Source organism: Triturus cristatus, chromosome 7 (genome assembly GCF_964204655.1).
Source record: "Triturus cristatus chromosome 7, aTriCri1.1, whole genome shotgun sequence".
NCBI classification, from domain to species: domain Eukaryota; kingdom Metazoa; phylum Chordata; class Amphibia; order Caudata; family Salamandridae; genus Triturus; species Triturus cristatus.
In genome coordinates this window covers 181258299-181285999 of record NC_140590.1, presented here as the reverse complement: position 1 = coordinate 181285999, position 27701 = coordinate 181258299, and the positions used below count along the sequence as shown (strand labels likewise).

General features: G+C 42.4%; 1 protein-coding gene across 2 annotated transcripts in view; it reads right to left on the bottom strand.

Moving 5' to 3' along the window:
- LOC146809170 (uncharacterized) overlaps positions 1 to 27701 on the bottom strand; it is a 190556-nt gene that overhangs the window by 119088 nt on the left and 43767 nt on the right. For both annotated transcript variants that reach the window (XM_085615959.1, XM_085615960.1), the window contains exon 3: positions 1775 to 1828. In XM_085615959.1, the coding sequence (XP_085472085.1) occupies positions 1775 to 1828 (54 nt within the window). The remainder of the gene's footprint in view (positions 1 to 1774; positions 1829 to 27701) is intronic.

Sequence of the window (27701 nt, the reverse complement as noted above, 5' to 3'; positions counted from 1 at the left end):
CAAGGGGAATGCAAAGCCCGCTATGACACCAAACGCAGCTGCAAACCTGTGCATTTGTGTGTGGGTGACACTGCGAGTGAAAATGAGTGGGTTTATATCGAAGGGTCATAATAGGTTTTCAAAACCACTTGTGGTAAAAAAAGGTGTATTGCAACTTAGCCTTATTGAGTGATGGTACAGTTTGGAAATTCTCCAAGTTATCTGCAGGCAAACCAGGTTACCAGGACAGACAAGAACCCAAGGACACACATTATGGTCAGGCTCCCAATAGTTCACGGGGAGGAATGTGCAATTTCTGGGAGGATGACGATAATATTGGTCACTCACAAATTACCCAGTGAACAGCCTCTATGTGCTCAGAAGAGCGCCTATCTGACAATGGCAGTGGTGTACCTTTAAGAACCAGAGTTGGTCGACTTTTCGTTCCTCCACGAAAACTCAATGATTTTGCATGTGATTAACAGTTTCCTCTCATTTTTATTGTTCTGTAAAGAGGAAGATGTGTCGTGTTCACCCTCTCCATTTTGTCCCTTCTCGCCACCCTTTCCCTGCCTCCTTCCTGTCATTAGCTGAGCGTTCTGGAATGTTGGCCAGATTACAGCTGATGATCCCCTGAACCGGACACTTCTCCCGGTTCCCATCATTGGCCTACTTTATACTATGTTAGAAGTTTCTAATAAACTACAATTTACATCTACCTCGAGTCGTCATCTTTACAACTCAGCTTAATATAGCCACTGTAGAGGCAGGGGTCTCAAAGAGTGAAGAGGCCTATCAGAGGAAACTCTCATACACGCATTGAAGAAAAAGGAGTCTCTCGAAGTGAATGCGGCAGGGTTCCTCAAAGAGAGCTCTTTTTGATGTTTATATGCAGACGAGGGCAGGGGTATTTCAGAGAGGGTTCTTTTGGCTGTCTATATAAAGAAGAGGGCAGGGGTTCCTCAAAGAGAGCTCTTTATGCTGTCTATATTTAGAAGAGGGCAGGGGTATTTCAGAGAGAGTTATTTTGGCTGTCTATATAAGGAAGAGGGCAGGGGTTCCTCAAAGAGAGCTCTTTATGCTGTTTATGTGCAGAAGAGGGAAAGAGTATTTCAGAGTCAGCTTCCCTTGCTTGGCATGTGCTCTGAAAAAAGGAAGGAGTCTCACAAGGAAAAGAGGAGGGGTGTCTCAGAATTAGGTCTCATTGCTTACTATGTATACTGAAGAGGGTAGGGGTCTCTTGGAGTTCTGACTGCAGCACTCTCTCAGATTGAACTCTTAGCCAATAGTGTAGATCTGCTTAGGAAGGTAGGAGACATTCAGCCTGAAGAGGGCAGTGGTCTCTGGGACTGAATGCTCCCTGGTTAGTACAGTCACTGACGGTGAAGTGCTCCCCCAGAGGGAACTCTCATTATTTTAAACACACAAAGAGGAAGCAGCTGTCTCTCAGAGTGAAGAGAGCAGGTTAACTCTCTTTGTACACTAAAATGAGCAGGGGTGTCTCAGAGGGATTTACCCATGACTCCTTCTGAGCACTAAAGAGTGGAGGGGGCCTCAGATCCAGATGTTGTAGCATGGTCTATACATTGAAGAGATGGGATGTCTCCTTGCGGTAGGGGGGGTCCATTATTTCTTCTCTACCATAAAAGTGGCAGGGGTCACAGAGGGAACTCCCTATGGCCTATGCAGTTCGCCGACAAAGGGAAACCTCTTTTGAACATTCTATGGAGAAAGAACTTGATTGCCGATTCTTCCTCACTAATGCAGTAGGAAATATCCCTTTCTATGTACTCACCAGCCATTTCTGGGGCGGAAGTCTTCATATCGGGGAATGATGTTGAATGCAAACCTATATGAAATACCACATGAAAAATGGTTACTTATCTTATATTATATTAAGTATGAAATGTTACACAGGTGAGATAAAGGTCTAAGCTGAGGCATGACTAGTGAAAATTAAATAACTGCTCGGACAGACACACGTTTATTGATGCCTAACAAAGGGAAATGTTATTAATTCAACATAAATGCTCATGTTGAGGTTTTGCTAAGCTCAATGGACGCCAGTGTCAAATGGCAGGACCAATGTGCACGTGAACAATGTACCATCATGGGGATACACAAGTATGGTCTGTAAATGTCATTTAGCTTTTAAATTATGCCACACTGATATCCTTACCTTGGATAAACTATTAACTGATCACTGACACTGGAAATGAATTGAACATTACTGATAGCAACCCAATCCACACAGTGGATGATTCTGACACAGCTGCAGTGCTTGTGTGTACTCCTGGATCAGCAAAACCAACCACAGAGCGCGACAAATAGGGATACCCAACCCACAGGACACATGAGAACGTAGAAAACATACATGATGACTGAGTAACTGATTACAAAACAAGTCAGATTGTCCCCATAAGCCTATACACAAATGTTAATGCTCAAACTCACCGAGAGACTGCCATTCCAACGCTGAATGATGTCTGCATAACATGAACTTCACTGCACAAGTTTAATTCCCTGGTACACTCAGTCTAGCATTCGGCCACGCCCTAAAAGAGTTGTTGTGGGTGATACTGAGCATTGCATTCCAATAACTAGCATTTTTGAAAAGGCCCCCTGCCTGAATGTTACTGAGAGCTGAGTGCTTTGTGAAAGCTGTTTTCCAAAATGGGATACACGTCATATAATACACAGGTAGCATGTGGAAAGGGCTTTACTTCCTGAAGGAATCCTACCAAAACAATATCATTCTTTTGAATAGAGGATGAACTTAGCACAAATATTTCCTGATGAAACTTCTAAGCAGATGTTTTCTTCAAATACACTTTGAGAGAGAAAGAAGTATGTTCTTTTTAAATGTAGTCACTGGCTCTATTACACAGATTGGAAGGGTTTCAAACAAATATCAATTTGAGCTTATTTAGTAAAGGTTGTTTTCAGTCTTCATAGTTACAATATTTTAAAATGCTTAATAATTTATAGACATTTGTAATTAACAGACCAAAACTGTTTTCAGATCAACGGAAAGTTTATTAAGACAAACGTCTCCATCAAACTATTATATAAATATATTAAAATTACATTTAAATACTATAATTTAAATACATACTGAGCATGTGAAAAATGTCCAAGACCTATTGCTACATCTAAAGAACGTACATCTGTTAGTAGCTTTAGAGCTTAAGTTTGTGTCAATGTTGTGCCGTTTAAAAACATAGATATAAAAACAATTCTTGTGCATACTTAAGTACACTGGGCAATCCAAACCTAAATGGACTGATATTCATTTCGTATTCAATGGATAAATACAATACTCATCATCAGATTTCGTTCCTAAACCAAATTCTGATTTTGAAAACATTGGGTTGCAAACTATTCGAAATTTTAACACCTCCAATCTAACTTGAGAAACACTTAGTTGGCCTATATATGAAAATGCAGTTTCATTACTTATGGGGACTAACATTGGGACAATCGATGGCTTGCAAAAAAATTCATTATTATCAATTTGAATTTACATTTTTAAGGCTGAGCCATTTAGAAGTGGGTTTAAAGGGAAAGAGTTTCAGGAAATTATTTTTCTCTATGATTCATGTTGTTCTTTCATATTTCTTATGTAAGCTAGTAGATTTCTGTGCCCGGGTTCTTTCACTTCCCGATGCCTCCTTCCCAATAATGAACACCTGCCATTTCTTGCCATGATTGCAGTTTTATCTCACAATGATGAGTCTTAATCATACACCCCCGGTGCATAATAGATAGTCTTTTTAAGCAGTGCTTTCAACGTATTCCTACTTTTTGGGGGGAATTAGGGGAGAGTAGCTCAGAATCTTGCCTTTATACGCCCTATTAGAGGGGGCAAGGTACCGATGCATCACCTTCCCTGCGACCCTTTTTGTTTGTGCAATTTGAAACTTACCACATGAATAGTAATGAGGTAGGTTAAATTGTGACTGACTCCAAATAGTGATTTTGTAAACCAATGTAATAGTATATAGGTTGGTTCACAATCCACAGAGGGTGCGCACTTTGCACCCACTTTTTGCAAACCAATTTTTAGTATATCTAGCCCTTTCTCACCACCACCCACTACGAGAGTCACTCTCCTGTAACTGTTCTCTGGCATTTTGCACCAGGATGCAGCCTCCTATTGTATGTGTACTGTGACTGTGGCCAACAGGGTGTGTAAAAGCAGTGCTTTGACTGTCATCCTTGGTAGTTACAATTAGTGCCTGGGTATATATAGCCACCAGGGTTGGATTGGAATTTTAAAAAACAGGGGCCCACATTTGCGGATTGCGCCTTTTTGCAAAACACTGCTTCAGAGTTTTAATTATTATGAAAAGAAAGAGGGGGAGGTCTCTAAAAGAGGCATCCACCTGAATATAAGTAGGGTCACTTCTGCTCGGGCCCATCCCCTCTGCCTCTGCAAACATTAATGTGCCGGCCAAGCGAGAGACTAAGAATGACACCTCCGGCCCGTTTCAAAAAAGGAGATAATAGGGCACCATCTGCCTCGAAAGGGCCGCTTAGGCTCCCCCTAGGCCGCTGGCAACATCTTAACAGCACAGACACAGCCTAAATCGACCAACCATGCTGGCCAAAAATCATCCCACAGCGTCAACTCCGATACCGGCTTCTCGTCCATTGCCTGAGTGCCCACCTTACCAATCTGACCCTGATAGCCACATCATTTTTTGGTCTATCCTAGAAACCGTATGCGCTGTCGCAAGACCAGTAGTAAACAGAATATGGAGGGTAATTTCTCCTGCCGCTTGCCATTGGTTAATCCTCGCATTGCTCTTTTTATCTGGCTTATTGTTGGCTGGCGATCCAATACGTCACTTCCGTTTTTGTAGGAAGTAGCACTGACCAACTACAGTTTAGTTACACTGCTGGGCTGTTATCTTTTCATTCAGGGACTACTTTCTTGTTTTCTTTGCTGCTCGCATTCCCAGAGGAAGTTTGCACACTGCCGCCGCTGGCACATCTGCCAGCTTCCTGCCCTCACCCAACGCCTTGCTCCACCGCTCTCTACCCCAGACCGACGCTTCCTGTCTGGCACCACCTGCAGCACTGGTCTCCACTCTCACCCTGACTGAATTAAATGGGCAAAACCAGGCGTGTACTGCACAGTTATGTTCGTTAAAACTACAGCAGATCTTTCTTTCTGTGGAGTTCATGACAAAATAAGGACCATCTGTACTCTCTACTCTCTTGGTAACCAGGTGAACAAAGCCTGGTGCTGACGCTCACACGTCTCATCAGCGTTTATTGGCGCCGTCGGTGATAAAAACGGTGTTTAGTGTCGAGGGCTTTTGCGAGCTGCCTGTAAAGCCAGCCATAAAAGCCTTCCTTAAGCTAGTGCTTAGCAGCCTGCAGATAAACAAGATGCCACTGCAGACCTTTGTCACACCCCCACCCTCCCCACCGCAAATGGTAGATACCTGGACATGTGGTCAGGTCTGCTTCTCACGTTTTAAAACATCGTTGTAGCAACAAAAACAAGCATTTGCAATGCAATAGGTCTCGCATTACTAAAAGTTTAAGCTACTGGCGTTGCATTATTATTTGCAATAGCAATAGCTCAAACTTTCAGTAAAGGGTCTTTGACAGGTATGAAGTGAAACTGGAGTGAGCACACTGCTCTGGAACTGCAGCACTCTCTGTTCCTGTGAATGAAACAAAGTCAAGGAAAAGGGCATCCAATAAGTATCGATGTGTTCAAGTTTAAACATGGGCTGAGTGACCCTGGGTGATAAATGGAGACTGCAGCCATTACCATTAGAAACAAATGTTTAAAAGATACGTTTAACAAACATACAACCCATTCCTTGTGTTATGTACATGGCGCCTAAAAACCTGAGCGTATTAGGCGATATATAAATGTAGGTATTATTAGCATTAGTAGTAATAAGGCTAACCCTACATTACCCACGAGCATCAAAAAGAGGTTAAATAAATTTCGGATGAACTGAGAAGAAAAAATATGATAAATGATCTAAATTGTGATTCTCTATTCCATTTCATTTATCAGCACATGTAAACTTCTTCGTCTCCTGGTTTACATTTATTTAACTAGTTCCATCAATGTTACAACTTCATAGTGAACATCTATATTCCAATCATACCACCTACTATTTGTGGTCTCGGCTACTGCCCGAATTACATGAGAACTAACCAAAGACTTTATACTTAAACGTTTCTGAGAAACAAAAAAGACGTATTTCTGTCTCGAAAGCATTTGAACTATGAGAAATTTTCTGAATTGGCCGCTGGTCTCCATTGGGAAGTTATTACTGTGAAAATCTTTCCCACAGTTAGCCCCAGAATTAAAATATTTGGACAGCTGTCCAATGGACAAGTTAAGCTAATTTCTGTGGTGTTCAAGCATGTATTGAGGAAAGTATAGACTTTGCAGTTGACATTTTAGATACTCTGATTAATCAAAACTATTGAAACATCAAGAAATTCATGGCATTTCAACCATTAAACTGGTAAAGAAACTTTGGATGGTTTAACTAAGTTTCACACGATATATGTCACTAGCGCAAAGCACTGTTGTCACTTTTAATGAAATGCTTTCATCACAATGGGATTTATTTGAAAATGTACAATTTCTCCCGGATGCCGACTTCTAATGTGCAAGCGGATTGCAAACTTCTGATATCTTCTAAGGTGCACAACTCCATGTGTGGACAGCTCCATGTATGGACAACTCCTTGGGTGTACAGCCAATGACCTATCAGAAGGTCAGGATGCACTACATGACTTGGAATGAGCCAGATATCCGCACCACTGAACCAACATTCAAAATTTACATGGACCAATCAATGATCGGAACACAGCACAGATTAGTGACACTGACATGAAGGAGACACATACTATTTCTTGCTGTTTTCAAGTGAACCTATAAGATCATTTATTGTGCTGAGTGCCTGCTACCTGTCACAAGCCCATAGAATTAAACAATGTTTACAGACTTAGAGACATACTGTTCCAATTGTGTAAACCATTATGGAAAGATGGTGCAATTACTTACAGCCTTTCACAGAAGCTTGATGCATGAGTCTGAAGTAGAACTGGGGGTCTACGCACCGGCAATGGGTTAGAAGGACAAAACACAAACCGCCCTTACTAGCCAAATTGAAAAACCCCAAGTGTGTGGAAAAAGTAGATTGTATTTACAGTTATAGAATGACTCGGCGCGGCTGCCATTTTAGTAGGAGTTTGAAGTGCTGTCTCACTGTTCACCATAAGTTGAAGGAATGTGTGCAATTCTGTTTAGCTGCTAAAGGGTTGGCCTTGTGAATTAATGCGTTTGCTAAACCAAATGCTAATCTAGGGTAATGCAATTCAGCAATCTTCCTGCAGGAAGACAGAGGTGAGGAAGCAAACGCACTTGTCGAAAAGTGATATGGCTGACAACTCGGATCAGTGCGCATTTCCCAGTAATGCCACCTTGTTTTCACAGGTCCCAGGAGTGTTGAGAACGGCACTTCGGGATGCATAGTAGAGATGTTTTCCCAAATTCATTTCCTGTGTTGCTAACCCAGTGCCTGTGAAAGGGATTTCCGAAGGCAGCCCCCGCCCCCTCTCTTTCGTCACACTCGCAGCTCTCTGAAATGGTCTGGGCGACAGGCGAGAGAGCCTGCAATGTTACCACTTACACAGCCGCATGCGGACGCTTTGTAGGTCATGTTTCATAAGCCCGTTGGCTGGCATGATTTTAAAATGTGACATTTGTTGGATAACCTCACTTGTTCTAAAAAAAGCTCAGCTCAAAAACGATGCAGTCGTCCGAGGAATTTACTAATGCTGTAACAAGCACAGCATAGGCAGATCTGAGCAGAGCACGCCTAAAGTTACCGTTTTATGTTTCATCCGAAATATTATTGAGAAAGTATTGCGCATTAAGGCTGCCGGAGAGTGATTAAATTGCTTTCAAAAACAGGCTTTTCATAGAGGATTTGAACACGTTGTGTTAAAAAGGTAGGGTGTCTCGGTGAGCTGGACGTTCGTTGCTGGCAGATGCATTGTGCTGGAGTTCAAATCCTGAAGTCCTGGTGAGAGATATTCAGTATAATTGAGCACTACTGTACGTTGGTTTAGTTGTGTGCTAGAAACTCCTGTTCATTGCCATATCGGAAGCGTCAGAGGTTTGATGTGAAGTGCTAAATAAAAGCAAGTGGGGAGAGCAAGAAATGGAGCTGGGTGGAAGGAAAATAACAAAAGCATTAACATACACGCGGACGCGAAAGTGAAAGCGATCGCGATTACGATCGCGTGCTACGGAGGAAAGACACATGGCGCTCACGTGCACTGAAGCTTTAGGCCACGGCAGCACTTTGAAAAGCCTGTATACAAAATGTCTCGGCCAGATCAGCGCAAGCGCTGGATCAGGCGAGACCTAAAAACTTAGATCAACGTTTCTCTTTTTCCCCTTAAAACAGGCAGTCCCTGCATTTTTGTGCTTTTGGGAGCATAGACGGGAGGGGTGGGTAGAGCGGGACGGATTCTCCCTCCAAGGAGGGGCTGAGTAGCTGACACCAAGGGGTGAGTGAGCTCTCTGGCAGCCAAGGAAACACCCAGTGCCCCTAACGGCTCTCCGTCCTGGTCAGAGGAGATTTAAGCCCCCCAGACAGCCGCGGCCCGTGGAGGGAGTTCCGTGGGGCGGTAAAGCGGGGCGGGGGAGGGGCAGGGTCTAAAAAACGGAATATGGATAATTGCAGGTAAGTAAACAATTAAATCAATAAAACGAATTTCGTAGCGCGCGCTGCATCGCATTTTGCAATGCAGCGCGCGCTACGAAATTCGTTTTATTTATTTATTTGTTTACTTACCTGCAATTATCCATATTCCGGTTTTTAGAACCCCCACCCTGCCCCTCCCCCGCCCTGCCTTACCGCCCCACGGAACTCCCTCCACGGGCCGCGGCTGCCCCCAGAGACAGGGAGACTGTCTGCGCAAACCGGTTAAAGAATCCCCTGTTGCAGACAAGAAGCGCTGGCAATGGGAGGTGGGCAAAAACTCCCGGGAGCCAGTCTGCCATCCACCTGCGGTAAGGTCAAGGGTCATACTTTTTTATTAAAATATATATTTATATTCTATTTATAAATGGGACTTAACATCAACGCTTGTTCAGTTTCTAATCTCTCTTGGGGTTGGCAAACGAAGGAACTAAGCACAGGTTGATTACTTTGCAGAGGACCACGGGAGTACGTAAGTAGGCAAACCAGGATTAGAACCCGGGTCCCAGTGTCAACATTTAGCTACCAGCCCAAGTTCGCCCCTCTCTGAATGACAGGTCTTATAATTACTTACTTGAATAATACGAACGTTATTACCCATATGTAGATATAGGACAGAAAAAACTCCTTCTGAATTAGAAATTGTACATTTCAGATTACTCATTGATATTAACGTCTGCTTGCATTCATACACCGTGTTTGTTCACTAGGTGCTCGACTGGTAGGACGTGAAAGGCTGGGTCCAAACTGTGTTGGAACAGTAAGCAACAAACGAGGGATTTAACCCAGATCTATGGTTAGGGGTGAATGCTTGACAATGTTCAGCATTCCGTCCGTTATCTTGTTGTGTTGCTAAAGTCAGTAGGATGCCACAAGTTATTTCAAAGGTTAGAAAAAAAGTTATTACATACATTCCTATGCGGGTTGTCCCGTGCCTCAATATTTGTACAGCGCCACGAACAGCAATAACTGTTTCCTAGCTCAGCACAACACTAAGGGGCAGATTTATGTTCCCTGGCGCATCCCTGCAAAACAGCATGGATGCGCCAGGGAAGATGCGTCACGCAAGGTTGCCCTTGCGCCACCGCAGATGTGCTGCATTTACAATGCGGTGCATCGTGGCGCAAGGACAAGCAGATGCGTGACGTATCTGCCGGCGTAAGGTTGGCGCAGTGCTGAAGTTGTGTCGCAAGCGCGACGCAACTTCAGCACTGTTCCAACCTACCCCATACCTAACATGTTGCGTCAAGCCTTACGCCTGCTTTAAGCAGGCGCAGGGTTTTGACGCATCAGCGTTGGGAAAGTGACTCAGTGAAATCTTATAGATTTCACTGAGTCACTTTTCAGGGGCGTTCCTGCGACGGAACGCCCCCCCTGCGTGGAAACACCCACATGAAACCTGACGCAGGTTTCATGTGGCGCAGGGCTTTACACCGTGACGCATCTCCATAGATGCGTCATGATGTAAATAGGGCGCAACGTGGCGCAGGGTTTACGCCGCCGCTGCGTCACAAAAGTGACGCAACAGCGGCATAAAAGTGGCGCAACTGCAACATAGATCTGCCCCAAAGTGCCTATTAAGAGACATAGTTAAACGTGTTCCCTGTTTATCCATTGTGAAATCACCACGAATTGTTAACCTCATCTGTATTAGCAATAATGTCTGTTTCTATGGCATACAACAAACAAGCATTTGCAATACAATAGGTCTTGCATTTACGCAAGTTTGAGTTATTTGCATTGCAAATAATAATGCCTTTTATTTTTGTTTTTGTTTTTAAAACATTAATTAAATGCATTGGCATTTACAATGCCAATAGCATAAACTTGTGCAAATGCGAGACTATTGCATTGCAAATGCTTGTTTGCTCATGCAGACTAGATGATGATATTGGTGCATAGCTGTGGCCAACAAGGTTCCACTTTTGAAATTTCAGATGTCATTATACTCTCCCGAGACCAAGCAGAAGTCAAGCCTACAGTACTGTAGCACCACATCAAAGATGCATTGAAACCCTCAAGTCTGTCACACACTGAGATTTGTGGGCTCTGGGTGCAGTGCTAAATGAGAAACAAAAAAAAGGTAAGTGGCCAAAATATTTCACAGCTACCGAAAGACTGGGCTGCTGAATACCAAGTCTGCATAGTTTTCATTCTACCTCCTGTGTCTCTCACCACCCTGCACTTCTGTCTGTTATAGATTTTCAACTCGTTTCTCCCCTTGTCACTCTTTTGCTCTCTTTCTCTTCTTCCTACTTTCTCTCTTCATGCCTTTCTCTCATTCTATAGGTCATAGTCTGATGATGAAAAGTAAGTACCAGGCCTCAAAAATGCCACTGGCACAAACTAAGCAGAGGCGTGGGTACTTTCTTAGATGCAGACCAATATTTAGAGCCTACCCTACTCTTATAACCTGAAATGCATATTATAGCACAACAACAAAATATCTTGGAACATAAGGAAAGAAAACTTGATAACGCAACCATTTATGCACTGAAAAATATACACCTTTAACCAATGAAAAATCGTGACGTGAGTGCCTTAACTTTTACTCTGGTCACACTCAGATAGCTATGTTTTATTTCTTACATAACTAAGTACATTTTTCCAAGAGACTGTGAAGGATCAAACTTCCAATGTTCACACCTCAGCTTTCCAAGTGCAGGACCTGAGCCCTTGACTTGTCCAATGTTTTGCTTGGTTTTCATTTTAGTGCAATTGATCCTAAACGCTAATACTGACATTTGTTATAAAGTAAAATACATTAAGCATCAGGTGCAAAGATTAAGAAAAAGAGGTTGCAGATTGTGCACCGGCTTTTTACGAAAGCAATCTTATTGTGTGAACCGATTATGTACAAATAGGTCAGTTCACAAAATATCGAATCGGAGGGGGGACGCAAAATGGCCTGCATCATTGATATTCATTAAGCATCTCGCAATTTGCAACCCCCTGCAATTGGCCACTGTTGTAATTGGCCTTCTCTGCAGGGTCTCCCCCACACTTTTTTCCTTCACGCCCACTGTTTTGGCAGAATTCGTTTTTGTTGACTAAGGACTCTGGGCACTTAACCACGGCTAACCAGTGCCAAAGTGCTTGTGTTCACTCCATAAAACATGGTAACATTGTCTTACACCTGACTGGCATATTTAATTTACTTATATGTCTCTAGTAAAGTGGTATATCATATACCCAAGGCCTGTAAATTAAATGCTACTAGTTGCTCTGTCCATCATTTGTTGCTGCAGCACTAGTTGGTGCAGCAATAGTTGGTCTGCAGCACACATTGTATAACTTATTGAAGTAACCCCTTAAAACATGTCCCGGGTCTGCCATTGCAGCCTGAATGCAGTTTTAAATTGCCAATTCGACTTGGCAAAATAAACTCTTAGCCAAGTCTTAAACTCCCCTTTTATTACATATAAGTCACCTCTAAGGTAAGCGCTAGTTAGCCCATAGGGCAGGGTGCTTTGTAAAGAAAAGGCTGGGCATGTACATTTAAGTTTCAGATGCCCTGGTTGTGAAAATACCTAAATTCATTTTTCACTGTTGTGAGGCCTACGTCTCCCATAGGATAACATTGGGTTGCCTTATTACATTTAATAAGTACTAGCATTTGATTGGGTACAGGCCAACATTTTGTGTTTGGTGTCTGAGAAATTGCAACTTCAAACCCTATTTAATGGTAAAGTGGGATTTTAAATTACAATTTTGAAAATGCCACATTTAGATTTAATATTTCTTCACAAGCACTGTCTCATAACCAAATGTCTGTGTTAGAGAAAGGTAGCTCGTTTGTCCCTACCTTTCACAGAAAAGCTCTAGATGCTGAGGTGGCTCTGTATAAATTCACCAGGAAATTAAGATTAAGATATTTCTTTTCCACATAAAACTCAGATCTTACTAGTGGAGTTCAGTCAGAATATAGAGAGTTCAAACCCAAAAGCACCTTCGCTTCTCCGATCTCACTCAAGATTATAGATACCTTCGAAACTTTAGTGAGGCAGGATTTATCCAAACTACCTACTCGTTCAAAATCCATCTCTAATATGTCTCCTCGAGAGAATTTGTCACTGTTGGAATTAAGAAACAATCAAGCTCTCCATTTTACCCGAGCAGACAAAGATGGCGCCATAGTAGTCATGGACAAGGTGTTCTATGAAAACAAAATCGAAACGATCCTTCAGGATGAGACCACTTACATCTTACTATCTAATGACCCCACGGAATCCTACTCGAATCTTCTTGATTCCATACTTACACATGCAAAAGAAATGTGTTGGATCACAGATAAAACCAAAGACTTTTTAACAACTAAATTTCCCCGAAGGCCAGGGTTATATACGTTACCTAAAATTCATAAGAATATCATGAACAACCCCCCCCCCCCCCGAGACCGATTGTATCAGGGTGTGGGTCTTTACATGAACCACTGGGCCAGTACTTAGATACTTTTTTGCAACCCATTGTTCAATCTAGCAGCACCTATCTTCGAGACACTACCCACTAATTGCAGATTTTAAACGATGTTCACATTCCGGACATTGGTGAAATCTGGTTATGTACAGTAGATGTAGTTGCGCATTACACCTCTATTCCACACATGGAAGGTATAGAAGCCATAGAGTGGGCTCTTTTGCGCCATGAGGTATCAGGTGCAAATAAGATTTTTTTGTTGGAACTTCTGCACTTCTGTTTATTTCACAGTTATGTTAAATGGAAAGAACAATTTTATCTTCAATCCAACGGTACCTCAATGGGTTTTTTGGGAGCCCCTAGCTATGCCAACATCTTCATGTCCAAATTTGAGATGGAACACATATTATCCAATACGAATTGGCAAAGTAACTTGATCTTACATCGTCGTTACATCGATGATATCCTCATTTTGTGGCATGGCAAATTTGGAGATGATGATTAAAGATTTGAACGACAAGAATACCCGTATTCAATTTACATCCTGCATTGATGCTCAGAAGATATCTTACCTAGACGTCTCTATTGAACTCACTGGATACCAGATTAAAACATCGGTGTTTAAAAAAAGCACTGATAGGAATAACGCTTTGCTGTATCAAAGCTTTCATCCATGGTCTCTTAAACGCCATCTTCCATATTCTCAATTCACTAGAATCAGACGCATAACATCAGACTCTGATCTAAATTATCAAACGATACAAGAGCACAAAAAACTTTTCTTGGCCTGGGGATACCCCCGGGATATAGTAGACCAAGCTGAAACAAAGGCTTTACAAGTAGCCGTGAAAGACTTACTCACGAAAACAACACTCAGGAAGACCAAGTCTAGAGAAGTTTTTGTTTCTACCTTTTCATCTCAGTTGTATTCTATCAAAAAGATAGTGTTAAAACGCTGGGAACTATTACAAACTGAATCAGACTTTCAAGGGTTATTCTCTGATCCTCTGCTTTTTGCATTCAAACAATCCCGCAATATTAAAGAGATATTGACATCCTCCCCTCCTTCCAGAGTAAATACTCATAAAGGTATGATGCAATGTCAAAATTGTTCCCACTGTAATAACGTAATCACAGGTCAATCCATCACTCACCCGAGATCAGGAAAAACTTTTCATTTACATTTCACTGCTAACTGTAACAGCACGTATGTCATTTATGTGATTAAATGCCCTTGTGGTTTGTACTATGTTGGAAAAACGGCGAGACCATTAAGGACTCGTATCACTGAACATAAAAGTAGAATACGTACGAAAACATTCAGTTCTGCATTGGCTAGACACAGGTCAGATCATCACCATAGTATAGCACAATTAAAATTAAGTATTATTGAAGCCATTGAAACTCCACCAGGCCGTGATCTCAACATAGTGCTTTTACAGCGTGAAACACACTGGATTTGGTTACTTGAAACCCTTCACCCAAAAGGTTTAAATGATAAAATTGAACTGTCTTGTTTTTTGTGAAATGATCTGCCTTAAACTGACTATTGCATTATTCTAGTTGTTTTTCTCTTGACCCTCTTTTATTTGACTTTATCTCAATTTTCAATTCTCTACTATGGCCTTGTATTAACTTCAATTTTCTATTATGGCTTTGTATCAATTTTTTATCATGGGTTTGCATTAACCTAGTTTTGTATAGGCAGTATCAAGAGAAGTTTTGTATAGGCAGGACTATCTTATACCTATTTGGTATATTTGAAGTACATATGGATTTAAGTGAAAATTGTCTTTATGCTTTTGACATAACTTTATTGATTGTACACCCACAAACACAAGACTACTTTATTGCTTTTAAATTTCACTTTCACTTAGCATAACGCTATCTCTGCACTATTATTGATTTTCAGTCTCACATTACAGGGCTAATAGGGTTTTGTCTTGTATTTACACAATTTTTCTTGAAGACTCCACTTGAGGATATCTGTGCACTTCAGAATCCTCTGTTTATCTCGCACGCGATGCTCGTTTGAACTTTAGTCTCATTTCTATGACTAATTCACTCCACGTATATATACGTAACGTGAGCACAGCAATAATTCACCCTGATTGCCGGGACCCGCGCACTCTGTTTCTGCTGTTGACGTTCTCAGAAAGCTGGTTCTCACTAGTTTTATTAGGTAAGCCTCCGACAAACGCTATTGGTAACATTTACTGTCGAGCACGCTGATTTATCAGTAGCATACCGATGCATTCATCGTACTTTCCCTTTTGTCGACAGCTTTCTGACTCCATTAGCTGACCCGATTAAGGTAACTTTGTTTAGTTTTTATTTACACACTTGATTAGCACGTCATTTCTAGACCTTGATGGCACTGTTTTACTTTACAGTCTTTTCCAGCTTCGCATTAAAACCGTTTGAGGTAATAGTCGACCTGACACATTCCTTGTCAGTATGCACACTGTTCCGTTCGTCGAATTTTACTTACACCTTAGTGTCACTCACGCGGGCTATCAGGTCTTCCTTTCTTACACCTATTAAAGTAATGATGTATTAGTTACATCTTTCACAAGCGCACACACTGTTTTATTTGTCCAATTTCATTGTCTTTTCAGTATCACTCACGCGGGTGATGTGGTGATGTTGAATTGTTGATTCATCTGATTCATCTGACACTCCTATCCCATACTACTGGTTGTTTGACGGGAGATCACTCTGGTTTTCTATTTGTTTCAATTTTTTATTACTTTTTACTTAAATCCGATTGCCAAATGCTATACTCAGAGCTCTGTCTGACCTATGAGCATTGTAATCTACGATGAATATTTGAATTTATTAATTTTATTGTGTATAGTTACTATTGCTATTACTATTGTAGATTCCCTGATGAAGGGCAAGAACCTCCCCGAAATGCATTGGGAAAGAATATAATCTGTTACCAGATTGGTGATGCTGCATCAAGCATTTTGTTGTTTCTTTTGAAAACTCACTATGGCCTGAATAAAGCAGAGTTTGGATCGTAAATGATTATTAACACGATTGAGAACTTCTGTTGAAATTTTGAGTCATTGATCACTGATGTAACATTGTGGCTAATTTTAAAGCAAGTTCGTTAGCTATTTGGTACACTTTGATTTTAAGTGACACAATAGTAGTGCATCTTGAGCCCCTGGACATCTATCCAGGCTGTTTTAGTTTACTACATTTAGAAAGTTGTAATTTTCCTGCCCAAACTATTTGGTGCCTGCAGCCTGTTCTTGGGTCACATGACTGGGTGTGGTTGGCAGTTGGACTTTGTTTATTCCTCTCAAACAACCCCACAACAGAGTGATTAGGTGTGCCTGGATGGGCTATCAACTGGCAGGATGGGGGGGCGGAGCTGGGTACAGCCTCACTTGCAACTGAATAGGCTCTGCCTTCACCATCAGAACTTGTCATCCCTGCATTATTCATGCAGACAGCAAAGCAGGAAGCTTCAAGCACTTCAAAGGAAATTCTCTAGAAAACTTCTACTTCAAAGAAAACACCAGGAATAAAAATAGGACCTTCAGACCCACTCTTCAGTACACTTTCCGGACCTGTGGAAGGACTCTAAGAGGACTGCCTTCTGCTGTGGCCTGCTGTGTACTCAACAAGATTTTTTTGCTGCACCTAAAAGGACTGCTTTGCTGCCTGGATCCTGCCTTGAACCCTTAGAGACCTGTCTTGCTGTTTGAGCCCTGTTTCTGAGAATCAGAGTGACTACAATAGCTAGTTGACTGGCCTCCAGATCAGAGCCTCAGGGACAGAAAAGTCTCCAACCATCTTGAACCCAGCCTGAGTGACTACTAACCCCCAAGTGGTGCCCCTCCAGTTCTGGTCCACTGGTGGTAGTGCTAAAAGTGCCCAGATAGCCAAAATCCAAAACTTGGGACTTAGAAATGTTTTGGCCAAATGCTGCTCTGAGAACTGAAAGAAGACCGGGACCAACCTGTTTGTTTATCTGCTCAAATGGCATCTCAGGTCGGCCTAACTTCGTTGCACCTTCCACTACATTCTTCTCCGCAGCAGCCAATCCTGTTCAACTGTCCTTCAGCACAGGGGTATCCGGTCTACTGGAAGTCTCGTTGGTTACAGCCTCCAGATTCAACCAAATGGAGATTTTCAACTTCAAAAAAAGTGATTATGTCCGAACGAAGACATCTTCACCCTGCTACTTCATCCAGCGGCTCACTGATGATGATGATGCCTATTTGGACACTGCCTGTAGCCTTGCCCCACTGAACTTTACCTTCTCAATACATTTTCTTTGAAATTTCATCAAAGTATGAAGGTAAGGGCCAACCGGGCCCAATCCACTCTTTCTATCCGACCCACACTCCATCACTGTCGGCAATATTTTTTGACCTTGATCTTTTATGCATTAGTTTTTACTTAAAACTTAAAAAATGTATGACTTTGGGTCTACAGATTGTATTTTTGTCATTTTGCTGTCAAATGACGTATTTACCGTACTCAAATTTTCTAAATTGGTGTGGGATTTTTCTTGTGTTGTGTTTTCACTTTATTACTGTTTGTGAGTTGCATAAATACTTTGCATATTGCCTCTAACTTAAGCCTGACTGCTTTTGTGCCAATCAACCAGAGAGTCAGGAACAGGTCAAGTTAGTGACTTTTGTGGTTCACCCTAACAAGGATTGTGGCTGTTGCTTGACCAGGTGTCACTCCCATTCAACCAACTACCCAATTTCTCACAATCACAGAGCAGGTGACGGCCCAGGGTCAGCAGACCACCATGAATGTGATTGTGTTTATATAGAGAAAACTGTTTTTAAATGCAGTCCATTGTCCTTAAAAGGACGACTGGGGTCAGAATATCACTTACAAAACTCAACAACTCACATTCCGATACTGCACACCTGGATGTGTAGAGCCGTCCCAGTGATGAAGCAAATGCTCCGGCTATATCTCCCACTATATGCAACAGTGTCCCCTTCGGAGTGTGCAACCTGTGTATCCGTTTTGCCCCTCATCTCTCCTGGAAAACCGTGCCAACTATTTTCCCATCTTATAGCCCACTTCATACAACAGTCCCTGCTGGAATCTAAAGTGTGCTCTAGCTTCTTTCTGAAAAAGGGTCTTATATTTGCCGAGGCTTGCCCCGATCAGGTTCCACAAAATATTCTGCTTCCTGGATACAGAGACAGTTCTCTAGGCCTGGCATAGATCGTTCCTTCTTTTTAGGTCGGGCCTAGCGTCGCAGCGCATGGGCTGCTCGCTTTGCGAGGCATGCAGTATACAGTATAGTGTGGAAGCTTCGTGGAAGCTCCGCCCAATCTCCACCCATCTTTTTAATTGGCTTAGGTCCTAGATGCTGCCTTCCGATTGGTTACAGGTTTGTTAGTCCCTCCTCATGACGACCATGCCGTCATTTGTATCCTTCCATTGAACTGGCCCCTTAATCCTAACACTATTTTCTTCCCTGTCTCCCTCCCGCCCCCTCCCGCAGTCCGTGACTTCTCGACTCCCCCCCGCCGCTCCCTCACGTTCATGCCGTCTCACCCCCCCACTCCCGTTTCCAATGCAATAGGTCTCGTGCAAATGCGAGTCCTATTGCATTGCAAATGCTTGTTTTTTTAATGCATCTTGCGTTGATGGATTGTATGAGTGCTGTTCCTCTCATTTCCCACTAGATGGCACTAAAGACTGGCAATTTGATTTCGGGATACACAGAGGCACTCTGAAAGCTTTCCGCTGTCTGGTACTAGAGATTTAAGTGTTCGTAAATGCAATCGCAACCCATAAATATTTTGCTTTTGACCTGACCTACAGTGGTCGTGTCAGTCATGGACATTATTATTTATAATAAAGTCTGAAATCGTTGGCACCTTTTCTGTTTTGTATCAGAGGAGTAGTCCTCGAACTGATGAAAACGCCATGTTCCTGTAAAAAGGGAGTTGCATAAAGTGGCGGGATCATACTGAAAATATCTGCAAATTCATCAAAACTCGTATTGACTGTTTCGATGTCCAGGAGGACTGGCATTGTGCACACTGCTTTTACGTTTTTCTCTAAACCTTTTATAGCTCTGCACACTGCCATGCATTCATTCAGGGCTAAATTCCTCTTGTTTGTCTATATGACAACCACTGTGTATCATAGTTCTGCACGTTCTTACAATAAAATCTAATGGTTACATTTTTCTCTTTACATTGCGCTGAACTTAAGGTTTCTGATGACGTCCTTAGAACAAGGGCACCATATTCTAGCCCATTGCTTCTATTTACATCACACTGTAATTTAAACAAGCATTGGCATAGCCAATAGGTCTCGCTTTTGGGACCTTATAAGTATTTAGTTATGCAGCAGCACAATATCCTTGGTGCAACAACATCAACCGTTGCATGGCTAAACACTTATAAGGTCCCCAAGGTGAGACCTATTGGCTATGCCAATGCTTGTTTCTAGTTGCGTCCCTCTGGCTTTGATCAGCGAGGAATCGGATTCCTCTGGTAAATCAGGTTGGAAGTATAGGGAGAAGAGGAGGAATAGGTTCCTTCAAAGACTCAATTAATTTCCTGCGCCTAAAGGTGAGAGCCCCAAAAGCAGGGTGTGTTAAGCCCCCAAAACTGGACCAATAGGTAGACTAACTTGCCTTGGCCCTGTTGTCAGAGACTCCACGAGTACAAGGTCTGTTCCCTGCTTACAGAGATTGTTTCTGACCTGTGCACGAGAGCACAAAGCCTCTTGAAGTCAGAAACTTAGTTTAATTCAGCTTCTGGGAGGTTTGCTTTTTCTGCAACACTCACAGCAGGGCCAGAGTGACTCTCACTATACTGGGAAGTTGGTCCTTCAAATGGCTCAGTCTGTAAAATTAACCACTTTGCAGCTCCAGTGGCAGAAGTGATGATGACATAGCAGCCAGCACAACGTCCACGCTGCAACCACTCCAGCAGCTTAAAGCAGACTGTTGAGCATTGAGCGCTCACTGGCAACATATTTTATTATAGATTGCTAGGATTGGCACATTGTGAGCAATGTTGTGGTGGTGTTCATAAAGCTCTAGAATGCATGACAATAAGTTTTAGTGCGGAAATGCGGGGTTAATGACTAATAGCTCACTTCGCGATGTTAGAAGGACTTCAATTTACAAACTGCAAGTAACAGAAGGATCTCTGAGACAAAAGCAGTAACTCACTGAGCGATCTTTATAAAATAAAAATCTGGGATCTGCCTGTTAAACAGTGAGCGTTGCAGTTGCCACATCAATCCTCCATGTCACTTTGAGTCAAAACTGCGACTAGACAAATACAGATCTTTGGTGGATGTGCAATAACCACCAGTTATCTTACCGTTATTATCCCTACACAAAGATCTTTGTAGCAGGTGCGATATTTCAAAGGGCAGTCTCTTTGTGACTGATTAATCTAGAACAGATTTATTATCACGTTTGTTCTTGTTGCCAATTTCTTTGTGTCGTATTTTTCAAGAAATGATGTGTAGGTGGACAGCCAAACTCGTTTTTCAGGTCTCGCCTGAGCCATTGTTTTAGCGCTGCTCTGGCAAGAGCTTTAGTAAGCCAGGTTTTGGAAGTGCAAACTAGTGCCTTTTCAGGCCTCCAGCCACAGTGCATGTGCGCCGGGCACGCGCACCATTTGTCCGCCTGCGTGATCACTTTCGCAGACGCTTTGATGTTCTCAGTGAGCAGCGCGGCCACTGAGAACATCAAAGCGGCCGCGAAAGTGCACACCATTTGCCAGCCTGCGTGCCTCTCTCCCCTAACCCCCCTCCCTTATACCACTTCCTGCTTGTTTACCTTGCAGCCTTTTGTTTTTAGGAAAGATCTTCTTACAATGCCGTTTGCATTTTTCCATCTTGCTCACAATACTACGTATTCACATCAGCAGTTTCGCATTGAAAGCAAGGTGAGCGATAACCAGGCACCATTTGCGGTTTTCTAAGAGCTTCATGCCGAAACCGCCCGCCTCCGACCTGTGTCACTTTATGCTTCTCCGAATGTGAAAAAAATCCCACGTTTAGCGTCATCACTTTGAGAGGCTCCGCTAAATATTTTCAGCTTCAAATACCACCTCCTATGAACCTGCTTGCTCAAAGGCCCTACTTCGAGTTGTGGGATTGCTATTTTACTGCTCATTTTCACATGGTAAAATGGACCGAATGTGATGATATTACTGCATGCTGAAAAAATAAAATAAATACGATGTGTCTTCATGCGATTTTACAACAATGAGTAAACAGGGCCTCCTAGCACAAGTCCATTAAGGTAAACCCAAACATGGGGATTACCCCTAAAAATCCAATCCACATCAAAGTATGTTGTAAATCATAGCAACTAACCTGAAAATAAATTCAGAATTAGATAAAGGTTGCATGAGTGTCATGAACTGCAACAATAATCCTTAAGTAAACACAAAAAAAAACACTGTCCATTCCCTCAAAAATATTGCGAGGATATACGCGGTGAAATGTGCACTAAAAAAAGGGCATGCCTGCCAATATCGGTAAGAAAGCTCCAGGTCTTTGTGGCAGTTCTCCAATTCTCGAAGACACAGCGGCATGGCAATCCTGCTTCTCTGAACATATTTGATATTCTTATGTGCACTGGCTTTGTAAGGGTATTATGTTCTTTGATGCAAGCAAGAAAAAAGCATTGGCAAAGCCAATAGGCCTCGCTTATGCAAAATCTATTGGCTTTGTCATGTTTTTAGCCACGTTGAACAGCAGCGCAGCGAAAAGTAAAACAAAAGTGACATGACGAGGTCAATGCTGAGTGCTTTGTAGTGCTTTTTAAAAAACTTTCAACCACGTTGTGCAGCAGCCACGCGGTTATACAACATGGCAAAAAAAATTGAAAAGGCAAAATAACTCTACCATTTGGGTTTTTAATGTTTTTAAGCCATGTTGTACAGCTGTGTGGCTGCTGTGCAGCATGGTTGCAAGTAAAACAAACAAGCATTTGCAATGCAAAAGGTCTCGCATTTGCGAGTGTTTAAGCTATTGGCATTGTAAATGGCAATGCCTTTTATTTATGTTTTAAAAACCAACACGTAAATCAAAGGCATTGTCATTTACAATGCCAACAGCTCAAACTCTTGCAAATGCGAGACCTATTGCATTACAAATGCTTGTCATATTATTATTTTTTTGCAGATTTTATATAGTGCGAACTCGACCCGAAGGTATTGGAGCGCTTTACATGAGCACCGGTTACGTTACACATTCAGGCACGGGGAGATAAAGTGATTTGCCCAGAATCACAGGATGTGGACGCGACCTCGAGGCTTGAACCCTGGTTTCCAACACCCAAGTCGGCAGTCTAGCCGCCGGACCACATCTTCTCCCTCATGACTTCACCCCCTTTTCACTGCTGTTAATTGGTTCCTGCAATACATTTTTCTAATTTCCAGCACAGGGTCGTGTAGTTCGCTTGAACTCTATATAACGAGCCAGAGTTCTCGAGTTCAAACTCCTTAACTTTTCTAAGATGTCCATTCTATTAACGGTGGGCCCGGAAGCACAACTAGAGTAAACTGGAAACGGGGTAGCTCTCGTTAGTAACAGAAGAAAGCGTGCTTAGCAACGGACTGTAAACTGCGCTGAGTGTCTCGAGATGCTGTTGGCCGTGAAAGATCACTCGTGGGAGCAGACTGATTCTGTGGTTTATATATCTGTACCCCTAAAAGGCGTCAGAGCAGGCAAAGCCGACGTTGTATGCACCGAGGAATACCTGAAGGTGTGAGTCTCGCTGCTGTAGTACAAAAGCAGCCACGCACAGTCGCAGACAGAAAGAACAAGGCATACTGTACCACCCGAGGAATAAGCGGGCACAGGCAAGTGAAGGACAGGGACCAAGAGCAGAGGGTTAGAGAGACTTAGGACAGATGCTTGTCTAACAGTGTCCTGGCAGTTAAATTTGGTTCCCCTAATGAACTAAAACTCTGTCTTTTGAAAGCGCCGCCTGTCTTAAAGCTCTCATCGTGGAGTTTGGCACGCTCAAATTCATCGGACGGTATAACAGAACGTTGTGACGAAAATGGTGGCATTTGATTCCTTCTGGTACACTTGGAGTTGAAGAGCCTGTGTGTTGCAGGTCACTTGTTAAGAACATCCCCATATTATAACCACTTCAATAACTTTTCTGCAGAAGGCAAAGTCAGTTTACAGTTGTAGCACCTATCTCTATTGCAATATGGTTTGAATATGTACACAACACAGCCCCCGTGGTGTGTGTGTACCTGTTGTTATGCAGAACGTGGTGGTGTATACTTGCTTACAACCCAAACAGTGGAGGTAGTGGTTAATGTACTGACGATCTTGAGGGCAAATCGGGTTTGTGCACATCAGGCATCCCAACAGAACCAAGAACAAGCAGAAGTGATCGCGATCAAACATCAAAGCGGCCGTGCGGCCGCGAAAGTGAAAGTAATAGCGGCGAAGCGCGGCGCGCGCGCCCACGCACATGCACTGTAGCTCTAGGCTGGCCTGGTAGCACTTTTTGGAGCCCTCTCAAAAAGTCTCGCCAGACCAGCGCAAGCGCTGGGTCAGGTGAGACCTAATGAGTCCAATATAGAACCTGGACGCATCTCCTAGAATACAATGGTTTTACTGAAGGACAAGTCAGGGTTGGTATGTGACACCCCTGGAGACACTAGTGCCATCCTGTAACCGTCACTTAATTCCAGTGATTAAATTGTTTGTATGTGCTGAAAATTTTGACATGTAATGGAATATAATGAACAGGGTTTGCCCAAGCTCACACAATTTGGTCACTTGGGGAAACAATGACTTGAACTTCGATCTTCTAGTGCTACAGTCAACGATTTAACCCCCGAGACCAGGTCTTCTCCCTACACTAATTATCGTTTTCTGTTTCTCAGCTGTAAGTTTTCCCCTTCATTCAGAGCCCCCAATCCGTTCAGAGCCTAACAATATGCAGGGCAATTCTACTGAGTCGAGGCATCACTAGTTATGAATGCAGCGCTGCACCATGACACACCCTGGCTGTCCCTCTGTCTGGCAGCCAGCCTTTGTTCTTTAAATTATCTCCAAGTGAATTTTAGTCGCAATGTGCATAGCAGGCAAAGCCAGGCGATCCCATTAATTCTCAGCCCGACAACTGAGATTCTCTCAGAAGAGTGAGCCGAGATGTACACATTTTGATTAACAATAATTGATCGATGAAATGACAGCATTAATTGAAGGCCTGGCACGTGGCAGAGGAGCGCACGCAAAATACGTGAATGGAGTTGTTTACTGTGGTTGTGGAGGCAAAGCAAAGGTGTCGTGGGCTCCAACGCAAACAAGGGTTAGGCCTCTATCCCCTCTGGACCCGGTGCCACTGGACCGTCCATGGGGCGCAAGTGCTGGAGCAGAGTTTTCAGTTTGAAAATTCTGGGGCTTTTGAAGCTCTGGCATGTCTATTCGTTGTATTAATTTATTAATAATTAATAATTAATTATTTGTCTTGTGCAAATGCGTTTATATTAATCAATCCGTTTGTCCTAACAAGAGAGGGTTACACGTGAGTGTGCTTAAATGTGCTGACTGATAATAACACGCGCGTTAAATGTGTTTTCATGTTTAAACGTTGCTATGTGCTGTTTATTTTTGAGCACAAAACGCTTTCCGAATTAATGCTTTTCTATGTTGCTAGTGCTAGATAAATGCATACACATAAGGGTATTAGTGGGGTTAACACTGTTTAATCACTATGCTGTAGTAATGTTGTTTTTGTCTCTTTTAATTAAGATGGTCTATTAAGGCCTATGTTGGCCTAAGAAAAGATGGCTGAATAGTGAGCCTGGCTGTGATTATAATATGAAAACTGTGACGAGGGAGACCCCTGCTGGAAATGGTCCTGAAGCTAACTGACCATGGTCCTTGTTGAAAAACTTTCCATGAGGACAGCAGCAGTTTTTGGGAAGTCTCCAAGAGAAGTGAAAGTGTCCTTGGCAGCCTTGGGAAACAAAGGAGCCTTAGAGAGAAGCTCTGAACTGTGGCTCGATGGCCGAGGAGAAGCAGGATAATTGTGATACATGTTTTATTTTCTTGGTTCCTGTTCCGTAGTTTTCGTTATGTGTACTTTTCCTGAGCGGAGATTCTCAAATGTAGCAATGTTACATCCTTTCCTTCTCGCTCTGCTCAGCAAGTCCGGCGGACGTTATAGTTTTTTCTATGTTTCTAATGTATCTTTCCATTGTTTTAGAAACTATAAGAAATGTTAGCCTAGAGAGGGTTTTTGCCACTTGCCATTTTGCCTTTGCCGCGTACCGAATCTGCGTTGCTGAGGATTGATGCTGAAGGGACTTCGTCTTGAGAGACATTTACTGAGAGACTTGTCCTGACCCGTTCTGATATTTAGCTAGAATAGGTAACTATGAGAAATGATTTACACTGATTGATTTCCTTTGACTAATTTTAGATAAAGCAATATAATTTTAAACATGGTGTTGGATATTCTTTCTTGTCAATTATTGGGTTTGCATTATTGATTATTGTTGTATATATTGTATAGATTATGCTTAGGGACAGTCACAAAAACCAGGTCTTATCGACCTCGGTATAGATGCAGGGTGTTTAGGAGTGTTTTCCTTCCACAGGTTTATTGCTGGTAGAGTATTTGAGCGTATGTTAGTGAAATGGGCCCTAGCGTATGATGTATGCATGTGCGTGTAACTGTGAGATTACTTTATCCGTGGTAGTGGGAATATTGTACACACCCTGATCTCTATCAATTTCCTGGTAGCAGAGTTTGATGGTTTTTGATGATTGTCTTGATTAGATAAGATTGTTTTTATTGATTATTGATTATTGGTTCATGTTGGTATATGTACTAATACTATATGTTGGAGTCGTAATGTTGAGTTATATGTAGTGCTTTTGGAACTTGGAAGCTGTGGTAGTTCCGTAGTAGGGCAGAGGGAAGTAAATGCTGCTCTCGGGAAAGACGGAATTGTAAGGAATAACGTGTGACAATTGAAGTTGCGCGTCACATTGTCTGGGTTCGGAATCAGTGACATCGTCGTATGTTACTATTAGATATTTCTGGTATATAAGGAGTGTGTATGATAGTGAAGGTTATCTGTGAAACTCTGGTCTTAAGTCCCAGGGATCCGTAAGGATTTCCGTTAAAGCTTATCGCGGGAGGAGTAATAGGTATTCTCTGAGCTTATTTGAAGAACTGGGCAAAGAAAGCTTGCTTAGTTGGTGTATATGTTATAATTCTGTAGTGGAGCAGATTTTCTGTTCTCGGGAAGCAGGATTCTGTGCGTATGTACTATATTTCCTTTGTATGAATGTGTGTGAATGTTTGTACATTTAGTTGATTGTAAGACTCTTTGGACAAGTCCTAGAGGAAACAGTTAATGAATGTATGTTAGTAGGGCAGAGTAGAAGAAGTGCTACTGTGTCAATGAAAGGTTTCTTATGAAATAGACTCTCTTTTACTATTCTGTGGTTAGCGAAGCAGACAATGGAGATGTTTTTATGTTGTAACTAATAGATTTTGTAGAAATTTTGACACGAAGTCTACTGAAAAGATTTTGTAAAGGAGGGGTAGACGAGTGACAGAAGACAAACTGCAGCGACTGTTGACGTCAGAAAGACCGCGCTCTGATTGGATGGTAGATCAGAATAGTGCTCGCGCTAGGATTGGTGCGTTAGTGTGAGCCGCGCAAGGATTGGAAGAGCTATTTAGTGACGTAGACGGTCCAGGATTGGTGCGTTAGTGTGAGTCGCGCTGCAATTGGTTGAAAATTCGTATTGTATATTTATAATACGGAAAGAGTAGAGGGTTCTTTGTAAACGCTAAAATGTATTACCAAGAAGAGAAAAAGAAGAAAACATTTTTTGGTAAAGTTAAAAAGTGGTTTAGCAAGGATAAAGATGTTAAAACAAGAGAGGGCGAGTCGTTACCTCCACCGAAAACACCTGCATCCTTCATGGCTGCAAGACATGGGTTTCATACCTGTATATGGTTGGAGAATTGGGTTAGGTATACTAAAGAAGATGGTGTTCTAGCATTTCCAGAACATGGTTCATTTAATCTGGCCGTGTTGAGAAATTTACGGGAAAAGATGCTATGTCTTGACCCGAAACCGAGACCTACACAGTTCGAGGCTTTAGTGGAATGGGAAGAGGAAGTACATGAGAGAGAGAAACAAAGATCTGGAGGGTATTATAGGTACATGTTTGGGAGGAGACATGATCGTGAGACTCATCATGATCGAATGAAAAGGTGGCGAGATGTTAGTATGTCAGAGGGATTATATCCGATGAGAACAATTGAAGGAGGAGCAGAAAGGGTTCCTGAGTCAGAAATAAGAAAATATGGAGTTAATGAGTATGAGGATGAGGTCTTAAATGACATGATTTACAAAAGACCACCTCCATATAGACCAGAACCGGACAAAAGTACACCAGTTGTTTCTCCGATAAGAGATACAGTTTGTGTTAGTGAGACGGAAAATGAAACACCTGAGGTGAGAAGTGATCATTACCTTGATAAGAATGCCAGACAATTAGCCAGAACTACAACAGAGTTGACAG